The 23,556-nt window shown below is 39.2% G+C and overlaps 3 protein-coding genes across 5 annotated transcripts in view; 1 reads left to right on the top strand and 2 right to left on the bottom strand.

Annotated features, from left to right (window-relative positions):
- The first annotated feature begins 3,576 nt into the window (after positions 1-3,576).
- LOC113124855 (probable global transcription activator SNF2L2) lies at positions 3,577-7,401 on the top strand. The gene is made up of 6 exons (XM_026297992.1): positions 3,577-3,844; positions 5,564-5,793; positions 6,206-6,311; positions 6,508-6,609; positions 6,775-6,919; positions 7,059-7,401. Exons 1-6 carry the CDS (start codon positions 3,749-3,751, stop codon positions 7,190-7,192), a joined length of 813 nt encoding a protein of 270 aa, XP_026153777.1. The 5' UTR covers positions 3,577-3,748; the 3' UTR covers positions 7,193-7,401.
- A 4,546-nt stretch (positions 7,402-11,947) lies between these two features.
- Positions 11,948-13,678, bottom strand: LOC113124741 (neuropeptide FF receptor 2-like). The gene is made up of 3 exons (XM_026297830.1): positions 13,351-13,678; positions 12,949-13,048; positions 11,948-12,839 (listed from the first exon to the last, which is right to left on the bottom strand). The coding sequence occupies exons 1-3, from the start codon at positions 13,676-13,678 to the stop codon at positions 11,948-11,950; spliced, it is 1,320 nt and encodes a 439-aa protein (XP_026153615.1).
- A 3,087-nt stretch (positions 13,679-16,765) lies between these two features.
- The window catches only part of LOC113124357 (electrogenic sodium bicarbonate cotransporter 1-like), a 28,271-nt gene continuing 21,480 nt past the window's right edge, over positions 16,766-23,556 (bottom strand). Inside the window, exons 18-26 of one of the 3 annotated variants that reach the window (XM_026297075.2) lie at positions 23,374-23,535; positions 22,767-22,945; positions 22,108-22,180; positions 21,339-21,407; positions 20,574-20,747; positions 20,313-20,477; positions 20,045-20,138; positions 19,625-19,702; positions 16,766-19,512 (exon numbers count right to left, since the gene is read on the bottom strand). In XM_026297075.2, the coding sequence (XP_026152860.1) occupies positions 19,659-19,702; positions 20,045-20,138; positions 20,313-20,477; positions 20,574-20,747; positions 21,339-21,407; positions 22,108-22,180; positions 22,767-22,945; positions 23,374-23,535 (960 nt within the window). In that variant the 3' untranslated portion in view covers positions 16,766-19,512; positions 19,625-19,658. The remainder of the gene's footprint in view (positions 19,513-19,624; positions 19,703-20,044; positions 20,139-20,312; positions 20,478-20,573; positions 20,748-21,338; positions 21,408-22,107; positions 22,181-22,766; positions 22,946-23,373; positions 23,536-23,556) is intronic. The other 2 variants (XM_026297074.2, XM_026297076.2) reach the window with 2 other exon arrangements.

Here is a 23,556-nt window from a genome sequence, read left to right as displayed (position 1 = left end):
TATTTCACTTATCTTTTATTGACTATTTCATAAGGAAGATGCAGCAAGATGCATTAAATTTTAATACCTTTCCAGAAGGCTGCTATAAATGGCTGGTTTATTGTTAGCTCGTCTTGTGATCTGACACCACAAATCACAATCTACTTCAAGGATCAAAGTATTCTTAGCTTGGTCCATATTTGCACCACTGCAAATCAACAGTGAAGCTCAGTTTTATATAAGCTATGAATCATGTACCAGATTAACCTCTACCTTCCTATAGTTTCTTGCTGTTATGAATGAAGCGGCACAGTGGGTTGTCCGTCTGTCCCTGTGCTGTTGTTTTCCGTGTCTCCCTGCATGATTTACATTTTACCAATCTGCACAGCTTTTAAAAGTAGAGTTTGAAGACAAAGCTTACACACACACACACACACACACACACACACACACACGCACACACACACACACGCACACACACACACACGCACACACACACACACACACACACACACACAAAAATGGGTGAAATATATCAAACGATGCTGTCATTCTCCACAGTGATCTGCCGCCACCCTCCCTCCTAACATGTCACTGTCCCATTACTGCGAGTTTGTGCATCTGTAACTGAGAGCACTCTGAGCCATTTCCCTGCAAGAGCAATAAAATGCAATGATATACAAGGTCCACCATCAAAATTTGCTGTTGCCATAGCAACAGTCAGCAGTTTTGAGCAAGTGGTTCTTGGGATCATAATACTGAAATGATACCTCTATTTCACCGCTAATCCAGTCACTTCACATTGGCCTATTATTTAAACAGAAACTTCCCTACACCTTACGACCCACAAAAACCATCTTCAAAAGCAGAACAAAATGAGAGCTCCATTTGTTTCTCTTTTTTTCTTTTTTTTGAAACAATAAATTTCACGAAACTGGCATGCCAGTAAAATATGCAGTTATGCAGATTAATCCCCTTGTGCACCAAAACCAGACATACCATCAACAAATGTTGTTTCAGTGGCCACAATACTCCTGTTTATAGTACTGTTTATAGTACTGTGGATTGTATGTTCTTGATGTCTAGTGGCTAATGATTAATTTGCTGGATAATGATTTATTATTTCAAGCCTGGATGTTGTACAGTCTGTCCTTGTGTGTATTTTAGTTTTCCAGCAGCTTAATAGTGGTCTAATTTTCTGCTCCACAGCATGTGTTTCTTTTTGCTCTAAGATCCAGTGCAGCCTCCTATCATTTTTCAGTGGAGTTCATGTTAAATTGTGTATCATACAGTGGCTTCAGAAAGGATACATACCCCTTACTTTACACTTTATTGTAAATCTTAATTCAGTACTTTGTAGAAGCCCCTTTGGCATCAGTCAAGTTATCTACAAGCTTGGCCTACCTGGATTTGAGCAGTTTTTCCTATTCTTCTTGGCAGATCCTCTCATGTTCCATCAGATCTGGTCTGTGAACTGCGATCTTCTCTGCACAGAGGTCCTGTGCGTTTTAAGTCTGGCTTTGACTCCACCACTCAGGGACAGTCACAGATTTGTCCTGAAACCACTCCAGTAATGTCTTGGCTGTTTGCTTCACATCACTGTCATGCTGAAAAGTGAACTACAGTCACAATCACAGCTAATGTGCACTCTGGAGCAGGTTTTCTTCAAGATCCCTCTTACTCAAAGGTGCTTCCGTCTGACCGATCTGACTGACAGTCATTCTTCTGGGAGATTCTTTCATCTCTGCAGGGGACTGCTGAAGTCTCATATCTTTAAAAATGGTTTATACTCTTTCACTGATTCCTGCATTACTACAACTTCTACCAGCAGTCTACAGAGTTTATCAGTCTTCATTTCTTTGTTTTTTTTTTTTTTGTCCTGACATGCAGTGGGAATTGTAACACCTTTCATAAACAGATAGGTGCCTTTCTAAACTACGCTCAGTTTCATTCATCGCATGTGGATTCCAATTAAAACAAACAGGATGCACCTGACCACATGTTGGAGTGTCACAGTAAAGCAGGGGTCACCAACCTTGGGCCTCGAGAGCGTCTGATTGGCTGAACACACCTGATCAAGGTAAACAGTTGGAAAACAAGTAGAGCAGTAGCTCTATTTTTAATACATTTGCATTTAGCAAATAACATTTTGGTTGATATGTTTGCTGGATATTTGTCCCTGGTAATATTATCTGATAAAGGATGTTCTGGCATTCTTGAAAGACAGGCCAACAAAGTGTGAGGGAGTTGTTAGTGTGAGTCATAGAAGCCTTAGAATAAACTCATCAACCTGTACCATACCATGCTTAGTTTCAACCACAATTTTAGAGTTTTCAGAGTCACTTGCAGTCAACCCTCAGCTCTGCAAAGAGCTGGGCTATGAAAGGGTTAATACTGCACTTAGATTCATCAGATGAATACTAATGTCTCTCTATCTGCTGGATGTATAAACAGCCAAGTTCATTATATTAAAAGGTGGCAATATGGCAGTGTTGTGTTCACAACTTGTTTCCGCTGCCCCCAAGTGGCTCAAAAGTCAGTTATTGCAGGTTTAATCAGTGGTGACAGTTACGTGCTAGTTTGCTTATGTTCCACAGGCCACTGTCAGTCAAATGTGATCAAACCACAGCTGCATATGTTAAGCTTTAATTTGCAATTGACATTACTGAGTTAAGTTCCTAATAAATAATAACTAAGGATTTTCCCACAGACTTTAACATAGTGATATTAAATGTTCTAATGTTAAATATGTTTGATTTGTAATCGCGTATAGTTTTACACAGGTACATTTATAGCACACTGTTTGCTTAAAGCACAGCTGAGCTTACTCTAAGGCTATAACAGGAAGAAGCACACACTGTAAAAGTTAAGTATGACAAATGGTCTTGGCCAGCAGCTACGGGATCAACTTAACTGTGTGACATGGAAACACTGCGGTGAATTCCCTGGTCAAACCATATGCATCACAATTTTCTCTGTTTCCACTGAATTCCAGCCTCAGCAGCTCAGGTCCTGTAAATGCCAGGTCTCTGCATTATACGGTGTTGGGCAATTATGTGTTTGACCTTATTTGAAGAACATGCAACAGGATGTTTTATTTCAGTCCTGTTTTCTTGCATATGCTTAATTTCCTGTGGTGTGAGTTCTAACATTGTGTGCTGTTTTCCAGCAGCATTTTGCACAACATGTTGGGGGAAAAACACTCTAATTGATTTAGAGAAACCAGATGTGTTTGACTAGCAGCCCAAACTACAAAAAGTCCACTGTTTTCCTGCAATTGTTACAGCTCTCTATGCAGACATATTTTTCCTTGCTGTCTTGGCAGGGGGATTAGGTGTAATCTGAGTCAATATTTGGGCATTAATCACCCTGCTGGAGCTGCACATACAAACGTGCTCTCACTATCAACCATGAATGCCCGTGTTGCTGCAGCCTGGACTCACGTTTCTAAGATCCCTGCGTCAGTTGGCATAAAATGACACGCTCCCTCTGAAATGCAAGAGCAAAATGTTAGAACATAAAAATGGAACCGATAACTTTAACAGCAGGATAGGAAGAGGGAAAAAAAACGTCTGGCAACAGTCGATATTAAAAACATGCAGAGGGAGACAAGCTCGGGGCCTTCCAGAGTCAGGAAAAAGACTTCGGAGAGCTGCACACAGGAGATGGGGATGGCATTTGTATTTTCCCCCAGCCCATTGATTTGTATATGAAAACATAGCGCTTTTATTCTCCCCCCTTCTGGGCTCTGCTTCTGAGTGATCAGCTGATGAAGAGACTAGCAGCTCGCCGCTATGCTGGCTTGCTAATTCTCTCCCCCACAGCTGCAGCCGATCCTGATAGCCAGCCTGCAGATTGCAGACAGGTAAATATCCTCCTCCATGTCTTTCTTCTCAGGCTCAGGATTCAGCCAGGCTACATCGCATGGGAAGAGAGAAAGAGATGGATAAAACGTGTGTGTGTGTGTGTGTGTGTGTGTCAAGGTTGTATGTGTGTGTGTACGCGCGCGTCAAAGAAGGAGAGCGAGTGTGTGTGCGCGCGTGCATGCGTGCGCGCGTGTGTGTGTGTGAGTGAGAGGAAAGGGGGGGGGGGGGGGGGTGTAGGTGTGTTGTAACAGATGAGAGGGAATCTTTGCCAGATTAGTCAGGGAAGAGGCAGGCTGGTTAGGAGATGGCACAGGCATGGAGCATCACATGCACACACTGACACCATCCCGCTCACATGCACGGTCAATCAGGCAGCTCTCAGCTGTGTTATACATCTTTGAGGATTACCCTCTATCCCTCCAGTATTCCGCTGAACGATTGCAGTCCCTTAGAGAGAGTAGCGGGGCTTTCAAAGCCCACATTTGAGCCGAGCGATGATGAGCAGGATTTCTATTGTTGCCTCACTAGTGTTGTTGTCTCCTCTAACTCATTTCTCTGCCATGTCTTTTGGTTGGGAAGTGCAGGCATGCGTTTTGTCTTTTACTGTATCACAGCGTTTGCAACCATCAGTTCTGGAGGCTTGACAGTGATTATTGTTTTGCAATAATTCTGCATGTTGTTCTTCCTCTTAACAATGTGATATTTCAGCATGTTTTCATCTCTGTCCTTGAGAGATACATTTTCACAAATCCATGCTCTGTGATGTGGATGCTGGTGTGTGTAGGGTATGAGCCTGTACATGATTGATGCATCAATATTCTGTTCAGATTGGGCAGCATGCCTTCTCTATTTCCTCCCTCTTCTCTCCAGCTGGGCTGCTGCTGCTGCTAGAGCTGCTCTTGCTGCTGCATGCATACTCATGTTTCTGGCCTCTAATTGCCTTTGTCAAAAATACAGTGGTTGCTGCAGATATTCAAAAATTAAATGGTTGAAAATAAATCAGGATGCAGGAGACACCACTGTCGAACACCACACACCTAAAATCGTGTTTCCATCTCATTATTGTGCATGAAGGCAAGTGCAAACCAGGAAAATATGAATTAATATTTATTGCATTATTTGCATTTTTAGATGATGCACTTTTGGTAGAATGTGGCTTCTTCAAATGTATTCACACTCATCGTGCATTTAAAAACAAAACTGTGCCTCCTCAATAATCGTCTGACATCAAAGCCTGCAGATAAAATAACGTGTCCTAAATTTGCAGAGACAGCACAGCGGCTGAGTCGCTCCAGTCCACACAATTTCAGATGCTGTTGTAATGAATAAATAAATCCTTTTTAATTTGAATACAAAACCATACGCTACTGTTCTAAATGCTTAAACTCCTGTCAGTGCTGCTAATTAGATGGAGATTGTTAGTACTTTAATTTGAGGTTTTCAGATTTGAACGGTGCAGCTTTCGGTCTCTGTCTCTGAAAACAAATACTGTATATGTTGTTAGTTGTTAAAGTCAAAATAAGAGTTAAAGTAAATTCATATTGAGACTTTTGAATAGAAAGTTCTGCTTTTCTCCCAACAATGGAAGAACATGACAGGCTTTCTGTGTATAATATATACAGCATGTGTTTTTATCATACAGTGCTTCATCCACTTCACTGCTATAAGTTTGTTCAAGGTTGTTAGATGTCCCCACCCGTCCCTCCCTCTTCCTGCAGCCTGAGGCAAGAGTGAACGGTTCCCTGGAGGAGATGGAAGAGGACATCAGTTTGAAGAAGCGTAAAGGTGATCATCATGGAGAGAAAGAGCTCCCGGCTGGGCAGGAAACTGGTGAAAAGGTCAAAAGGAAGCGAGGGCGCCCACCAGCTGAAAAACTGCCTCCAAATCCGCCTGAACTCACCAGAACACTGAACACACTGGTGGATATGGTTATCAACTACAAGGACGGGTGAAGCTGCTCAATTATTTGTACAATATATTGTAATATACATTAATAATTCTACGCAAAAACCCTTAAACATTGCAAGAAAAATTATTGAATTGCTATAATGTGGCTAATTGCTTCGGCCAATGATTGATGGATTGTTTGTTGTGATTCTGCCAGCACATGCAACATCAAAGTAGCAATCAAGTTTTATTATCTAGAAATAAGAGGAGGTCTAACTGGTGATGGTGAGAAAACAATGTTTGATATTTGCAGATTGCAGCTATAAGAAAAAAAAAGAGCTTTTTGAAGATAATAAGAGTTAAGTTCCATATATGGAATATGGCTTCCATATATGTCAACCATATACTGACCCAATCATGAAACAGTTTCCTGATAAACTGAGATTACATGAATTACCACACTGTGCTTCCAGCTTGGGTCGACAGATCAGTAAAGGCTTTGTGCAGCTTCCCTCTAAGAAGGAGGTGCCCGAGTACTACGAGCTGATCCGGAAGCCTGTGGATTTCAGGAGGATCAGGGTGGGTATCACTGAACACACTCTGATGTTATTGTTATCTGCTGTGGTAAAAATCAAACAAAGGGGGATGAAACAGATTCATTCATTCAATCAGATGGCATTAAGGTAAATAGGCATATTTCCCTTAGTTAGGTAATAGTTAATTGCTGATTGTTTTGATCACATTAAGATCTTGAAAATGATCCTCTGCTTCACAGGAACGTGTGCGTAATCACAAGTACAGAAGTGTGGGCGATTTGGAAAAGGATATTTTCCTTTTGTGTCACAATGCTCAGACTTATAACTTGGAGGGATCTCAGGTGAGCCCCGAGGAATTATTTCATTTGAAACCTGCAAATTGTTTTTCTCAGTCTCCATCGTTATTGTGCTTGTAAATGAGTTTGGATCTTGAAGTGGTGAAAAATAACCCATGTTCTGATTATCTATGTGCATGTGTCTGTGCATGTCTCTGTTTACCACTGCAGATCTATGAGGATTCAATCGTCATTAAGTCTGTTTTCGAAAGCGCGAGACAGAGAATTGTCACAGACGAGGAGCAGAAAGAGACGGTTAGTGCCAGTCACAGCGATAATGGCAGCAGAGCCGAAGAGCAGTTTGTCCCATCAGCAGGTGAGAGTTAAAACATAAACATCATCTTTAAATACTGCCAGTTGTTACACGTTCCTACAACCTCACCTTTGTGTTACATTTGGAAACTACTGCAGTGGTTTTGCATTAGATTGATCCTGTTACTGTTTTTTATATCCAGTGAAACAGTTCCCAGTCCAGCTAAAGAAAGGGACTAAGGAGGAGAGAAGCAGAAATGCCATGACCAAGAGGCTCCACAGTGACCTAGACAGTGAAGAGGATCTAGAAGATAATACCACAAAAGATGAAGGTTGAACTGAAAAGGCCCTGCATCTTTTTGTATTCCCCATTCATGTCTGTTCTCTGGCACATTCCTTCTCATTGGTTTATCCATTTTATAGCAAAGCAAAGGTGTTTGAAATGCAAAAACAGAAAGGACCACACAGAGACCTTAATGGGACCATGCGTTTTTTTCTTTTCATGCCACTTAGACGCATCTTGCTGCACATGTTGTTATTTTGATTTAGCTGGTCTTTTACAACTATTATTTCTGTTTTATCAGCCTTAGTCCCTGTGATTGCTTCTGCTGATATTATGTAAAACACCAGTTTCACTGACTGTTTTTAATGAGTATATTTGATTGTATGAAATGCCTTCATATGTGTTGGAGCATGATATGTATATCTCTCCTAAAGCTGGCTCTTCCAGAGCAGCACCCATGGGTGACAGCATTGATGTGTTCAGGGTTGGAGAAACGAAGCACAGAGGAAGGACTTTTTAATGAAAATGAGAATAAAGTAAGTCACTGAATGTGATTTTAGAATTGATACATATTGTTTTAAAAACATAATTGAAGTATGACATTGAAGACACTTGACTGGTACTAACAGTTTGTCTTTTGCCTGTTTCTCATACTTGGCTGGAAGGAGTTTGGGTCTAATCAAAAGTACACAAGTTAAACATTTGTATCCCTTGTGCTATAGTATATTCACTTATTGTACAGTTTGTGTGAAGAGTAAGTAAAAACATTTACTCTCCTGGTTACTGGGGAGGAAGGACGACGTCAGTGTTAAGACAATCCCTGGAAACATGTATCAGTTAAACACTTGCAAAATAAATTTTACCATAAAGTCCCTCTGGTTGATGATTATTCTCATCGTTATGATAATTATTAATTGTTGTTGGTAACGCTGTATGTGGTTTGTATTTTTGACAATGTGCCAATAGGTGGTGCAAGAGAACTGTTTAATTCTGACTAAAGCATTTTCATTTTAACCCTGTTTGCTACATCCTTTTTTTTCCCATATCCTCTATTTAATTTATGTAGTAATATGAATATGACATATTTTGTACACCATCTGTAGATAAAAGATCACACCCAAACCTGGGCTTGTATGTATCAAACTTATGAATAAAGTACCAACTTAAGAATGAAAAAGTTCTTGGCTCAGTGTGAGCAGTATGACCCATTTTTTTAAAGAAACTTACTCCTGCTTCTGGCAAAAAGTAGAAGTTGTAAAAGAAACTCCCAAGTGATCTCTGAGAAGGAATAGGTAATCAGAGATAGACTGACTCTACAGCTGCCATAATGTACTATACTACTTTTGTACTTATATATACTGCTACTTTTATAATGCTTTTCTTTACGTTTTAGTCAGTGGTATGTTTTATTCTGCGAAAACATATTCACAATAATTATATACTTTGGAGAAGTTAATTTTGTGAGAAATATTCAAATAGGGAGAATTACCATAAAAAATAACTACAATCTCATACATTTATGAAAATATATATATATGTAAATATATGAATAACTGTATAAGTAGGGATGAGATCATTGGCTTATTTACTTAGACTGCACAGAATGTGCAAAGTCCAACAAGTGAATAATAACCGACACATTATATTATTATAATTTCTTATTTACTATTCTGATTTCTGATTTCTGCAGTGGAGTCACCGTATCTTCTTCTGTCTTCTGTCAAAACCATGTGCAGTTTTAGTGCAGTGTTTTAGTGCCAGCCTACAGTTTTGATAGACTTGGACAAAATGACTGTCAAATTTTTACAGAGGCTTTGTTTTTCTTGGTGATATGTTTTAATATGAATTACTGCCCAGTTGTTTTCTAAATATTGGTATTAAAATCATCATAAACCTCACAAGAACATTATTATCGACATGTCCAGATCTAATAAGTAGTGTCTCTCATCTTCTGTCAAGGTTTTGACAATCATTAGCTGTGTTCCTCAGGTAGAGTAAGATATACTGAAAAACCAATGAATTTAAAGTATTGAGATTTGCTCCTTGTTATTTAAGCTCCTGACAGATGTTTAGAGATTAACATGGTTTTAGCGTGGAACAGCTAAAAGGCGTGGGCGCTTACTGTAAACACGAAGTGGCACATATGTCTTCCAGATGAAAATCTTCCATAAAATGACACGTAACCTAATGGAACCAATACAGATACAGCTGAAGGTAGATGCACTAATGGCTTTTGGAGATTAGTGGGTCCATAAGGCGAATTTAATCTGTTCAGAGGACAAGCCATTTTCTCTTTACCCAGAGGACAGTTAGCATGGTCCACATTTATAGTAGCCTTAGCTTCATTTCATCTTTCAGTTTTAATTTTTTATACTTCATTTGCCAGACAAGTTGGTGTTTAATGACATACTTTTATTTCCTTATTTAAAGCAGTCGCTTCCTGGGAGATGTTTAATTAATAGTTTTAGTCCTGTAGCTAAATGTAAAGACTCACTTAACAAATTCTCCTTTAGAAATGCCAAATATTGTCACAAGCTGAAGGTCACATTCTCTCATCAACATCATCATCAATTTCCTAACATGTAACATACATTCACCCTCCTTAGTCTTATTCCAAATAAACAAAGCAATGTTTTTCTCTTATTTTATAGTCCTTGTATTATTAAACAAATAGTGAGGATAGATACCAGGGTAGATGTAATTCCATTGGTGTTCATCATCCTTGGTGCTACTGTGCTCAGTGCGGGGGAACCTGTGTTTTCTTCTGAAGCTGCCTATGTGTCCCAGGAGGCTCCCAGAGCTGCTGGCGGACGTGGGCGCTTCACCCCAGAGACATTCAAACACATTCAGCTGAACTGTAGGGAAGATATGTACTGGTCAGTGGTCAGTGTTAGTGTGATCTGTGGATGCACCATGGCTGCAAAAACATAATTAAAGCCTCCAAAACAAATCCTGCTTGTGAGGCATCTGAGATCTTACCTTGTTTTGTTGAGGAGCAACTGAAATGAACTGAAGTTATACAAGGCTCCTTCCACACATACAGAAATGTGTGTCATATGTAATTAACATATAATTGTATAATTGTAATTGGTTAAAGCCCAGTTAGCAGATTTATGGTAAGTATGACACACACTCTGATGTTGTGAAATAAATCATATTAATTCTGAGTTGTCAGTCTAATGCAAAACATAGATAAACAATCCATTAAACTCACAAGTCGTACGTTGGCTAAGACCTAATTAAAGACATAATTCAGTAAATATGAGTTTAGGAGATATAGAATAATTTATTTATTTATTTATATAATATTTATTTAAGTTTGTATCTGCAGTGGGATCATTGTAGTTTGAGTTCACTTTCGTGCATGTGTGTAATTTGTCATACAAGTCTAAAATATACTTTTATACACATATTTTTAAAAATACTAATTCTCTCACAAAGCTTTCACTTGTTTGCTTTACCTCCACATTGTAAGGCTAATCATTTCTGACAGATCATCACAACATCGTCTCATTTTTATTTGTCTTCACCAGTTTCTGTGTTGCAAAGAAATAGCAAAGAAAATTGACAGTACAGTGCATTTATCAATATGTTCAAACACACATAGCAAAGGCTGGTTAGAATATATACAGTATAAGACTTAAAACACACATTTTTATGTGAATGATAACACAAGTAAAAGCTACTATATTCATAAATTATATCCATATCAACACAGCTTTCTTCTGGTGACTGATAAAAATGGCCTGTTTAGTGCAATCTATCTGCAGATTTAGTGCAGAACTGAAAAAGACAGTGCCAACATTGTTAAAATAATCAGATAATTTGTACGCACACAGCACTTCCTGGCTCTGTCAGTGAGGTATTTTCTCTCCTTTTTAATTGTTGAGGCTGGTTATGTAGCTGCTCTCTGTAAAGTCACTGAGAGTGCTTTCATAACTGCCACAACTGTAGATGTTATCACCATGTGCTGCTGTTTGAAAAACAAGTTTGCTTAGAGAAACACAATTCTTCACTAATACATTATTAAGGAGAGCACGCACTGCCACCACAACATGCAAAGAAAGAGGTAACACACCAAATGGCATTTCTTCACGCCCATAACTATCTATCAAATACCTACTTTTAACTGGGCAGCACTTTGACTAAATGATGCTGATACAGTTTTCTTCACAATGTTTTCCACGTCATCCTTGAGAGGTGTGCTACTCTACTCACAGTTCTGCCAAATGCCACAGATGCTTAGATAGGCCCTACATTTCCAGGAGTAAGAGTAAAGTTCAGTGAACTTCTGAGTTAAAGCATGATGAGCTGCAGCATTGTGTATATTGACTCCCACAGATTCACAAGAAAAGATGCATGAACGTAATCAACCTCATTTTATCTCATAGATCACTACTCACTCCCTCACAGCATTCTTCTTAGTTTTTGCAAGAGAGTAACGGAAAAGGAAGCAGCCATGAAACTGGAGCCGCAGTTGTTTTTGACCAACTTCTTCAACTGGAATTTGTTTGGCTGCTCTGTAAACCAATGTCAGTCGCTGATACTGTTTTTTGCCGAAGTTGCTGCTTCAGGAATGTTGACTGTAGTATTAATCATCTTACTGTCACCAGTTTGATAGTTTCTTATTTAGTCATCAAATATTTAATGATATAGAGCACTGCTTCAACATTTAAACCAAATTTGGGGGCCTTTAAACACTCATGACTGTGTTTCTACAACTGCTTAAATGATTTGTGTTGACAAATGCTATATTTGCCTTTTTCTGAGTTTTTTGTTTTCTCAGAAAATTTGAAAATGTCTCTGGGTCTAATTCTGAGCATCGTTTTCCAGGTCCTCCAAGATCAGATCCTGTCCTTTGGTTTGACTTCTACCAGTCAAGCACCCTCCTTCCTGGTATGGGTACGTCTGATTCTCCATCAACACAGATCCGTCTCTTGAGCCTGATCTGCTGAGGGCGGCAGGCTGGACTGGGAGCACAGCATTTCCTCGGATCCTTTGGGAACAGGTATTCCGGCACACAATTTCAGCAGAGCACAGCTCGAATTTGAAAGCTGCCTGAAAGCCTCTGCGGAAGTTCTCATTGAAGAATCCATAGATAATGGGGTTGACGCTGCTGTTGAAGAAGGCCAACCAGTGAGCTAAGGGATACACATAGATATTAATGACACGATACTGATGCTCTGTCAGGCTGGCATAGTCACTAAGCATCATCAGGGTCCACAGTGGCAGCCAGGACAGGATGAAGAGCAAAGCCACAACCAGCAGCATCATTATCACCCTTTTCTTTTTCCGCAGAATGGTGTGACGACCTTCTATGCTTGATTTGTTGTCACTTCCTTCTCTAGGCATCATTCCACTGCCCCTCACTGGAGGAATAGGAGCCTTGAAGAGGGTGAAGCCAATGCGGGCATACATGATGACAATCAGGGTGAGAGGTGCGAGGTAGATGTTAGCAAAAAGGATGGTGGTATAGATTTTCCTCATTTCCGGATTTGGCCAATTTTCTCTGCACCAATAAAAAGGGTAGGTGTCGTTATTGTGGCCGAGCACTATTCGCACCCTCTGCTCCTCGGTGACATGCAGCATGACCCCTGAGGGACACATGATGGACACAGCCAGGACCCATATGATGACAATAATTAATTTTGAGGTGGCAATGGTCAGTTTTTGTTTGAAAGGGTGGACAATGCAGCGGAACCTAACACAAAGGAGATTGGAGGAAATACAACAAAGAAAATGAGTCTCTTAGGATAAAACCCTCAGCTACACAAGCAGATACAGACCAGTAAGAGAAGTACGGCCCTGACCTGTCAACAGCGATTGCTACTAGGGTGAACACAGATGCTGACACAGAAATGCCTTGAACCATCCCGCTTATCTTACACACCACACTACCAAATGGCCATCCTGCAGGAAAGAGAAAATTGGTTAAAATTGTATGAATGTGAAAACATTTAGAAAAGCAGACTGAATCAATAATTTAAATGCTAAAATCTCTCCAAATGGGTAGAATTAGACTTTCATTCCTCTACTTTTGTACAGGATGAATATTTTACCATTTACCCAATCAAAGGCAATACAGAAGCCGGAGGTATGGACATTCTGAACTCATAAGGGAATTTTATCATTTAGTATCCTGCCTTCAATTTAGGCTTATTGTTAAATGGAGAAAAGTTGAATTATAATTCATTCACATTTAATAATCTGACCTGTTATGATGTTATCCACCAGGGTGGTTGGCATGCAAAAGATGCCAACCAGCAGGTCACTGATGGCGAGGTTGAGGATGAACAGGTTGGTGACTGTGCGCATGTTCTTGCTGCGCAGCACGATGAAACACACCACCCCATTGCCCACCATGCACACCACAAAGATCAGCAGGTAGGAGACGGTGAAGACTGCAGCCACTGACGGCTTGTGGAGGTAGAAATTGACATAGGTGATGTTCTGATGGGTCAAAGGGTTTTCCTGCCATATTGATGAATTGAAAGGGTTCAGGCCCTCCCAACTGGTGTTGAGAATTGCATTCTGGGTCATGGTGATATCTAGGAGTAAGAGAGCTGCAGGAACAGAGAAGGACAGGGTGAAACACATGGAAAAATCTATTATGTGCAATCTTTCTTAGGTTTGAGAGCAGTGGAAAGGGTGTTTGATGGCATGCCAGGTGACTACATCAATCATCTGATTCCAGCATTTTGGAAGGAATGAGATCACTATTGAATGAAGTGAGGTTATAGTTATTATAGTGAGGTTGCTACTAATTTGAAAACCCTTTGAAAATGATCAATTTACACATTTTGGTGGACTTGGTTAGATTTCCTGGATGTTTGAGGTCCCAAGTTTTGCAGAACAATAATTAAGTTTATTATTCAGTAGTTTCACTTTTAGGTGTAGTCAGTAATTACACAGGATATCATTCAGTCTAGTTCATTTAATTTTCACACTTAATTGAAAGGCTGAATAATTATACTACAGGTTGCGTCACAAATTCCCAGTTGAAATTTATTTATGGTTGTCTAAACATTTTCAATGAACACAGATCAGAACCGACTCTTCCACTGTGAGTTTTCTCAATTTCAACAACGTTTATGTTTTTTCCATATGCAAAAAATAATTTGGATGAAGAGCAATATTTGATTATAGCTGCACTGAGAGCTATGGTTCCAACACACACACAAGCACATTCATGGTTCTTTAAATGAGAACTGAATTACATAATCTAATTTAGGCGCAGCAAACAGAAAGCACGGAGAATTCAAACCATTTAGTTTAATCTGACAGAGCTTTTCTTTTTAATGATTAAGCATTCATCAGATTTGGCATCTGTGCAGTTTTACTATCAACAGCAGTTTTTACAGATTTGTAAGGTGATGGAAAGGAAAGTAACAATTTCCTCCGGTGGTGAAAAATACAGAAGTTTCCAAATAACAATAATACACTAGACAGTACTAATGCTTCTTACCTTGCAGGAAACAGTACCTGAGGTGCAGTCCTTTCTTCTGTCCTTATAGATGGTATGTATTGGTTTGGTAGAAAATCCACTAACTCAGACCAAAGCTGCGCACTCTCATCCCTATGTGAAACCCTGTGTGTCTACTCAGTGCACCTGCCAAGCAGACACTGCTGGAGCAGTTACAGATAACAGAGGAGATGAGATTCACATAGGAGAGATGTGCTGGGCGGTACGTGTGCTGGGAGCAATACATATCCGAGTGCACTGTGGAAATTAAAAGTAACATATATAGTTTTCACACGTTGAATTGACTCTGCCAGAGGAGACTAACGCTGGGCACTGGAAGAGCCTCAGGCACCTGTTTTCTTGCTCTTTTACAACCAGGAAAATTGGTATTGAGAAACGCTATTGATCATCTTGGATGAATAGTCTAATTATCAAGCGTGATTTCTCCTCCTCAGTGCTCACACCTTCGCTGATCAGAACAAATCAGGTCTCACAACTTACTACTCACCTTAAGTGGAGAAAATGGGGGGTCTTGCAACCAAATCCGACTCCAGCACAGTGCACTCTTTCAATCACGTTATGGCACACGTTGGTTCGAGTATTTCGAGTATGTGAGCCACCAGTAAGTGGTGCTCCACTTCAAAACAATGCTGATCCAGTTCAGTTTTGTTAATTGTTACATGACTGAACATGTGCATGACTGATAGTGGTGCAAACATAATAATATAGGTAAGAAACTCGTGCACTTAAAAGTTTGAAAAGCAGAAAGTAAAGTTAGTTAAGCTCAAAGTTAATAAGTAGAAGCAGAGTTAAGTATCCATCTAAGAGAGTGAAACTAAATGTCTGTTTCTGTCCCAGCACAAACATTGTTTTTCTGTCCTCCAAATGAACTATTCATAAAATGTTTTGTATTTTTTACATCTGTATTAGCAAAACTTTTACACTGAGCTTCCCAAACCCTTATTTCTGTCCTGAGAGAAAACTTTGGCACCATTAGTGGAGGATTTATAAGTTGTATATAATGGCTTCTTTACATTTTAATAACTAATTTACTAATACTTTATGGCTCAGTTACTCTATAAGCAACTATAAGCAGCGTTTGGGTTGTCAGTTTATGAAGAATATCATTAAATTGCATTCTACTAAGATGTTCGTGGTATTTTTCCACCTACCTCACAGGTGTTTTTGGCAGAGGTTGTCAGATACAGTAACGATAACAACTGTATTTAGCAGAAATGATCTAAATTATTATTTTTTTTATACTTGGCTCCAAGTTTGTTATATGCTAATTATTTCTGTCCCTATCCTGTTTTGGCTCAAGGGGCATCACTGCCCCCTTGAGCCAAAACATAATGCAGTTTGAGCTTAAACATAATGACATGTATAGCTCAAATGAATGGGAAATACATTGGATTTATTACACGCATGCAAACTGGCTCCTGTGATGTGATGAACAGATGCAGGAGTTCAGGATGTTTTGAGGGACATTTGGGTGTGTGTGTGTGTGTGTGTCAGGTGACCCCTTCCTGAGTATTGATAGTCTCACAATCATTTACAGTCAATCACTGCGGAAACATCTATAATATCCAATCGCATTAACCTGAGATGATGCCATGGAAGAAAACTCAGATGTGTTCTCCCACACTAGAAGACGAGTTCATTTTTATACTTTTTTCCTCTTGGCAAACACAAGAACACAGTGACTCAGAGTAATGAGCCAATTAGTTTCATTACAGCCAACTGAAGTCCTGTGATCACGGAAACTATGCAGTGTTCCTGTCTTATCTTTGCTGTGACACTGAGCACGTACAGCAGCAGTATGTGGTGACGTTGGCTGTGGCTTAGCTCTGAGCTTGAATTCAACTCAGTCCATCCCCTTAGAAACATGACTTCACTACTACATGCTATAGATTCACTCTGGATTTTCAGATTAAATATGTTGTTGCTACCACATTTTTTTAAGACATGTTAACTAAAGTGTAAAAAGACTTGTAATGAAATGTATATTGAGAAGGTAAATGTTCTATCACATCTAGTGTACATGTCATTTTACACATAGCACTGTTTCAAGCTCTGTTACTCATTTAAAAACTCACTCTATAAGAGCTGCATGTTCAAAACATTTCACGTTACAATGATCATAAAAACACAACTACATATTTAAGAATCATTGACTGTTTAATTGATCTCATTTAAAATATTAATCCATAAAAAAATCACTAACAACCTGCTTCTTTCTGAGTGACCAATAGTTCTTGAGCACATAAGATACTTATATAAAACTGGTTTACATTTATAATGATAGTATTACATTACCTGTCGAATCAGGACCAGAAAGTCACAAAGTGATGATATGCAGACTGCAGAGCTAAGCGGAGCACAGTTGCTTTTTGGTTCAAAAGCAACTTTAACAGTTTTGTGCTTCACATTTAAACAGCATAGTGAAATCATCGCATAGGCATGAATTAAAGCCCTCATTTGCAGTACAAATAAAACATGAAACAGCAATTACTGTGCATGTTCTTTTCTTCAAGAAACAGACCTATTTTTCCAATGATCGAGATATAGTACATTCAGATATGCTATAGTATCTTAGATTTACTGAATCATTTACAGTGTGCAGTTCACATAAGTCATTCAGACACCGCAGGATTTTACTGCTCGTCACTAAATGGACATTGAATGATGATGCATTCAAGATCTCAGCAAAATGTCTATTTTAAATAGAAGGTGTCACAAACACCCTTTACCCTGTACACTATAAAGCAGTAGTTCTTCCAGGACTGCATGTCCCAACATTGCATTGCCTCACAGTGATTGTTTGATTTGCATAAAAACATACAAAGTATAATTTAAAAAATGCACTCAAGGATTGAAATTTTCTCACATTAATAACTTTGATCACATTTTAAATGAAAATTAAACACAGACTTTCAGGATTATGGTAAAATGTTAACCCCCCCCACACAATGAACTTCAGTACATATATTATCAATATATAACTATTTTGTTAGATAATGCAATTCTAGGTTCTCTTTTTCATGCATCGGTACAGATAATTAAAGTTATTAGTTTTTGGTTTTGAGATGATTTTTTGTTTTGTTTGGTTTTGCACATAATTATGCTGACAAACAAAACATTACAATATCTTAAGTGTGAGAACAAAAATTGAAAAATTTGAAGTGACTATTTAGTTATCCTATGTAGTGCCAGTTAAAATAACAATCATGATAATTAAATCAGTGTTTGTGCCAAGTCTTAGCTCTAATATCAATGACTTTACATCCCCATTGAAAAAAGAGTGTGGGAGTTAATAATGTGTTATATAAGCTTCTCACAATTCTCCTTTTTTTCTTTACACTTTTCTCTTTTCATCATTTTGGTTGATTTTTGTTTTGCCAACCCATAAATCTTTGCTCCCAAATTCTGCTGGTTTCTTTTTTTCACAATCTGGTCTTTTTTTTATTTTTTTAGACCTACCAGAGTTTATCATCTTGCTGTGAATCCTGATGTTTTCTCTTGGTCACTGACATGCAAACATGAACCTCTACATTCTGGAGAATATTCGTCACCTACTGTGCAGTTAAATGGGGTTTAACTTTTAACACCCAGATGCTTTTCTGGTCACCTGGTAGGTGTTTGAAAGCTCTGACAGATTTATGCTTTGGTCCATGCACCATAGTGCTGCTCAGGGGGCAGAAGGTCAGACTGTGGATATACTGGGCACCTTCCAGGTGTGTGAGTGTGATCAGGGTGTTCCCACAGTTTTTTAACTGAAAAAAATATGCTGAGACTTGGCAGTTTAATGTAATCTCCATTATATAATCTCAAATTGAACGCCTTGGAAGAGCTATAAATATGTATCAGTCCAAACACTTATGGTCTGGACTGTAATTGTACAACAGATGTTTTTAATTATAATGCCTGGATCCAACAGAAAAATAAGAGGTAGCACTAAATACATGAATAACACAACTACATCTCCCTGTAACAGGGAAAAAACAACTTATTGAATACAGACCACAGGCAGAATGTCTTCAAATTTGCTCAAATATGGAAGTTAAATTTTAAAGTCATTCTAAGGAATACTTAGTCAGAATATTTTGTTCTGCACAGAGTTTAAATACAATAAATATCGAAAAAAAAGAAAAATAGTATTAGGTAAAGAAAATAAATTTCCAGTCGGTATGGTGCTGAGACATTTACCAAACGGAAACAGATGACGTTGCATAGCCCTTTTGTTCACTACAAGGAGGATTTCTCATGTGTATCCCCTGTGCTGTCTCCAAAAGCAGTACCTCCACTATGTTTTTCTTTGGAAACTTCCAGTAGTAATGACTTAAAATCTTCAAGAATCATAACATAACTTTAATGGAAGACATATGGAAATAAAAAAAAACTGGTGTGTATGGTTTGAAGATATCTGTATTCCATAAAGCTGCTGAATCCTTTAATGATTACACAGCTTTATCAAAATGATATATAAATGATTAGCATATATTTATGATATGCTAATACATCACACGTCTTATTAATAAGACATGAATGCCCCATAAAGAACTGCATACAGATGATCTTCAGTAGCCCTTTTGTTTTCTGTGAGAAATTCTACAGATAAAACACAGTGACAGGGATTTTGTGTATCCCTCAGTACCACCGAAGTCTTTCAATTTTAAGACAAAAATACTTCCATCCATTTGGATATAAATCCTCACATTAACATTAAAAATACCCTTAAGAAGCAGTACTACAGTGTGAAAGAGGACAGTCGTATTTGCTATGGCGTGCTGGTTGTATCGTTGGATTATTAATTCACAGATCAGTTTCAGAGCCCTTCCTCCAGAGGTTATTCTCAGAGTCCCGGTTTATTTGAATCTGAGGCAAAGATTTGGTGTATGAACCTCTGTCAAGACTGAAAGAGGAGGAGATTTAGAGTAATATAAATGCCTTGCCTTATGAAATTAAAATCATGGAGTACATCACTTTCTTTTCAGATTAATATACTAATGCATGTTGGTACTCACTTACTCAGCCACAGTGGTAGACTCAAAGTAGTGCTCAGCACCGCGAATGCGGGTTAAAGACAGTCTGGGATTCATCTCCTAAGGGAACAAAAACAAAAACATAAGAAAATGTAAAGCAAAATATAAAATATATTCCCCTAACACTGAAACTGTAAACCAGCAAGACAGAAAAGAAAAAGAAGAGAGGATAAGTACGAAAAAGTTGCGTTTAGGGTTATAATATTGAGAAGTAACGTTGAGAACTGAGAACTTCAAGCAGCAGCATGAAGTTGTTAGAAAAGCGTAATGATCTGTTAAATATGTCAAAGTCCATGCAAGAAGCACTAGAACAGCAGTAGAACATTTGAGCATGAAAACTATATAAGCAAAGTTTGAGCTGCCCCTGGAGCTAAAGCAAAATGAACCCTGGCTAGTACTCACTATGCAAAGATTTATCCCCCATCATGGGCTCCTGTTCCATCATATCCATAGTGATTTTTATACTGGGGATATTGTCATGGTATGGATAGTCAGACTGTTGGAGGGAGGGAGAACATTACCATTTTTTTTTTTTTTTCTTACAGTGAGTATCTACAGGAAACGATCACGTCACAGCACTGGGCACATGAAAAGGTGGTATGTACTTTGGTATCTTTTGTCTACACATATGGACATTCAAATATTTAGACTGAGGCCATGATTTACTTACAAATTCAATATCACTGTCAATGCTTCCCTTCTTTTTGCTTTTCTTTTTCTTCTCGTCCTCCTTCTTCTTCTTGTCTTTCTCCGGGATGACGTCATCCAGATAGCTGAGGTCATGCTGGGAGAACACATAGTCCATGGCCTTGCGCACTGCAACCAATGCCAAGATCTGTAAACAAAGGAATAGTTTGATTACTGTCATGTCCTGATACTCAGCTCTGTACATTTGTGTTCAGAGATATCAGTGTCCACAGCCATTTCTCACCATGACAGGGAAGATGATAGCAGCCACGGTAGACTTGAGGATCCAGAGGAGGGCCAAACACAGGCACTGGATGAAGGTGAAGAGGTGGATGCGCCTCAGTGGAACGTGCCGCAGGTAGATCAGGTCCGGCTGGTGCTTGGCAGGCATGAGAAGCAGCTGCAGGCGGTCCATGAACTGACACAGACAAAGACAGATTAAGAGGTGGTACATGCTGGAGACAGAATATGAACAGTTACATATGTTCGCAAAATGCTGCAGACATGCAAGGACAGCAGTGTTAGTAAAGGTTGCACTTACATGGCTACGTCTTTAATAATGAGCAGGAGTATGATTTGAAATGGAAATTCCTTCAACACTCCCAGAACTGGATATTCTGGTGTCAGCTAGTGTACTGTGTGCAGTTTGATGGAGGGTTAATATCAACTTTGTCTCTGAGCTCTTCTAGGACATGCCAGTTTGACACAGGAGCTGGAAGTTTAATGTGGATAAACCTCCTGCTAAGAGTTGCATTGGCAGCCTGCTATCACACTGACTGACAAGCCTACGTTCAACATATGAGATGCTGATACTGCTTTACTGTAGGTTGGTGCTGTATTAAACCATAATGTCAACTTGAATATAAAAAGGACCCGAGGTGTGGAAGCCTGGGAGGTGTTTAAAGGTGCCTTTGATGGAAATAGGTAAAAAAAATAGTAAAAAATGAAGTGAACTGTAATGAACTGTTGATGTTCCAAATAAGTTTCCCCAACAATGGTTAACACTCACCTGGACACCATTGAGTGACGCCACACCCATATAAAGGAACACACCATAGAGCACAGGCATAGGAATGACCTGAAGGGCACAGCACAATAAAAGCAGCTCATTCATCCGATGTGTACCAGGCAGTAGCAATGTCAACATCAGTTAAATAAATTCTAGAAAGTCAAGCGATGCTAGCTCACTGTTTATACAGGCAGTGAGGACGTTTATTTTTGGCAGCATAGGTTGTTTTTTAAATAGTCCTCAAGCAGCTTTTCTAAGAATGTTCTTTCAGCAGTCACATCAGCGTGATCAGTCACTTGGCTGCCACTGCTGCAGGTTTGCAAAAGGAGAGCACTACTAGCCAAGGAGTCTGGTATCAACTTTAAATCTGTGGCAGTCTGGCAAGCTAGTGCAGAAACTTGCTTCAAAATATATTTGATGATTTTCCAACATCACTGGTGCAATTTATGATATGAAAACATGAAAAGTATTCTTATTAGTCAAGTTGTCCACAAGGGGGAGTACCAGCACCACCGATCTCCTCTCTGTCTTCACAGTTTGTTATTTGGCAGCTGAATGAGGGAATGGAAACTGGAGGCTGAAATGGGAGCTTAAGCTCTGGTGAACATGCTTATTTCACATCACATTACTTCAGCTATGGGATTCCCTAATCGGATGAATAAAAGATTTGAAATTATTTTAAATTTAAGAGGGATGACAGGAGTCTGTCCTAAAAGAGACGGACAGTAATCCACATTTCCATGTAAGAATTAAAACGTGTTAGCCCTACCTTGAGGATGGGGGCCATAAAGACAGAGAGTCCTGTCAGGAGGAACACAAGGATACCGGTGACTCTTTGTTCCCTGGATTGGAGGAACAGAAGTTTAACAAAATGAATCAATGACGTTCAGAAGCATGAAAGGCCAAAGATCTGAATCAAGAGTGAGAAACAATTAGTCCCATTTCTCTATAATGACATTTACTGCAGCACCGTCTGCACAAAATGGGGTGTAAAAGCTGCCAACACTTCATTTTTAACTCCTTCCTTCTTTCTTCTTCTAAATATATTTATAAAAGTAGGGCATCGACCATTTATAGGAAGTACAGGGGAAGGAAGTGAGGCTTGACAACTATGGAACTGTTCCATAAATCTTATTCTCTGGCACATGCCATTTTGTCTTTCGCAGGCATATAAGGTTGTGGTGTGGAGATCACACACAACATTATGACCCACAGCCCTAAAAACTCTGTTAGTCGGCTTTTTAAACACCTGCTAGAGATTTAGTTACACCTGGGAGTCAAACATGAATGCAATTAACTATGTGGCACAGTCAAAAGTCAGAAACACTCTGGGAAAGTAGAGAAAGCAGATGAAACCTCTGTTCTTGTCCAACACGTAAGAAACAATTTAATTTTGTAATGCTGTGTGCAGCAGCTGTGGTAACTCACCTGACACCCAGGAATTTGGGCTGCTCCCCGGGGGCTGACGTCTGGGTCTCCATTTTCAGAGAGTCAATGTGGGCGATGGAGATGACAGTGGCAGCCACGTACCATGGCAAACCCATGAAAGAGCAAATGATCATCAGGATGGCCACCCAGAAGAGATCCAAGTGATATCCTGCCCCTTTCTGAGAGGAGAGTTGAGGAAAAACAGATAAGGAAGTGGTTATGAAAACTGAACTACAAAAGAGAGATTCTCTGAGGTCACTGAGTTAATTTCCTCTGGATTTCAGGGAATTCAAGAGTCTTAATGAAACAAGGTTTTTACATTCTCCCACCACTGGGATTCTCCCCAGTGTACTGCTGGCATTGTGGGGAAATATTTCGAGCCAGCTCTGAGGGAGGATAATCATTAAAATTAGCACACAGCAAATAAAAATTAAATTTTTTTTTTTTTTGCGTATCTTGTCAAACATTGTTTAAAAGGGTAAAGTAAACTCTTGACCTGAACATTTCTCCGATCCTGAAAACAGCTCTTTATTTTCAGTTTAATCTTTTCTTCCTTCATACTAAAATGTAAAAAAAAATGAATAACTCTTTTTGGTGGTGTACCAACCTTGAGTTTGTGCTCTTTCCTGTTGACAATCACAGCAGTGATCTGCTGGTCCATAAATATCAGAATGGTGACCAGCAGTGCAGGGAGGGAGGATGCCAGGTAAACCCACCATGGGTTCCCTCCAAAAGGAGCAATAAACCAGCCCCTATCTGGACTCGTGGGCTGCACAGAAATAGGAAGAAG

This window comes from Mastacembelus armatus, chromosome 12 (genome assembly GCF_900324485.2).
Source record: "Mastacembelus armatus chromosome 12, fMasArm1.2, whole genome shotgun sequence".
In the NCBI taxonomy this organism is placed as follows: domain Eukaryota; kingdom Metazoa; phylum Chordata; class Actinopteri; order Synbranchiformes; family Mastacembelidae; genus Mastacembelus; species Mastacembelus armatus.
The sequence above is the reverse complement of the archived record's forward strand: the minus strand, read 5'-3'. Positions and strand labels throughout refer to the sequence as shown.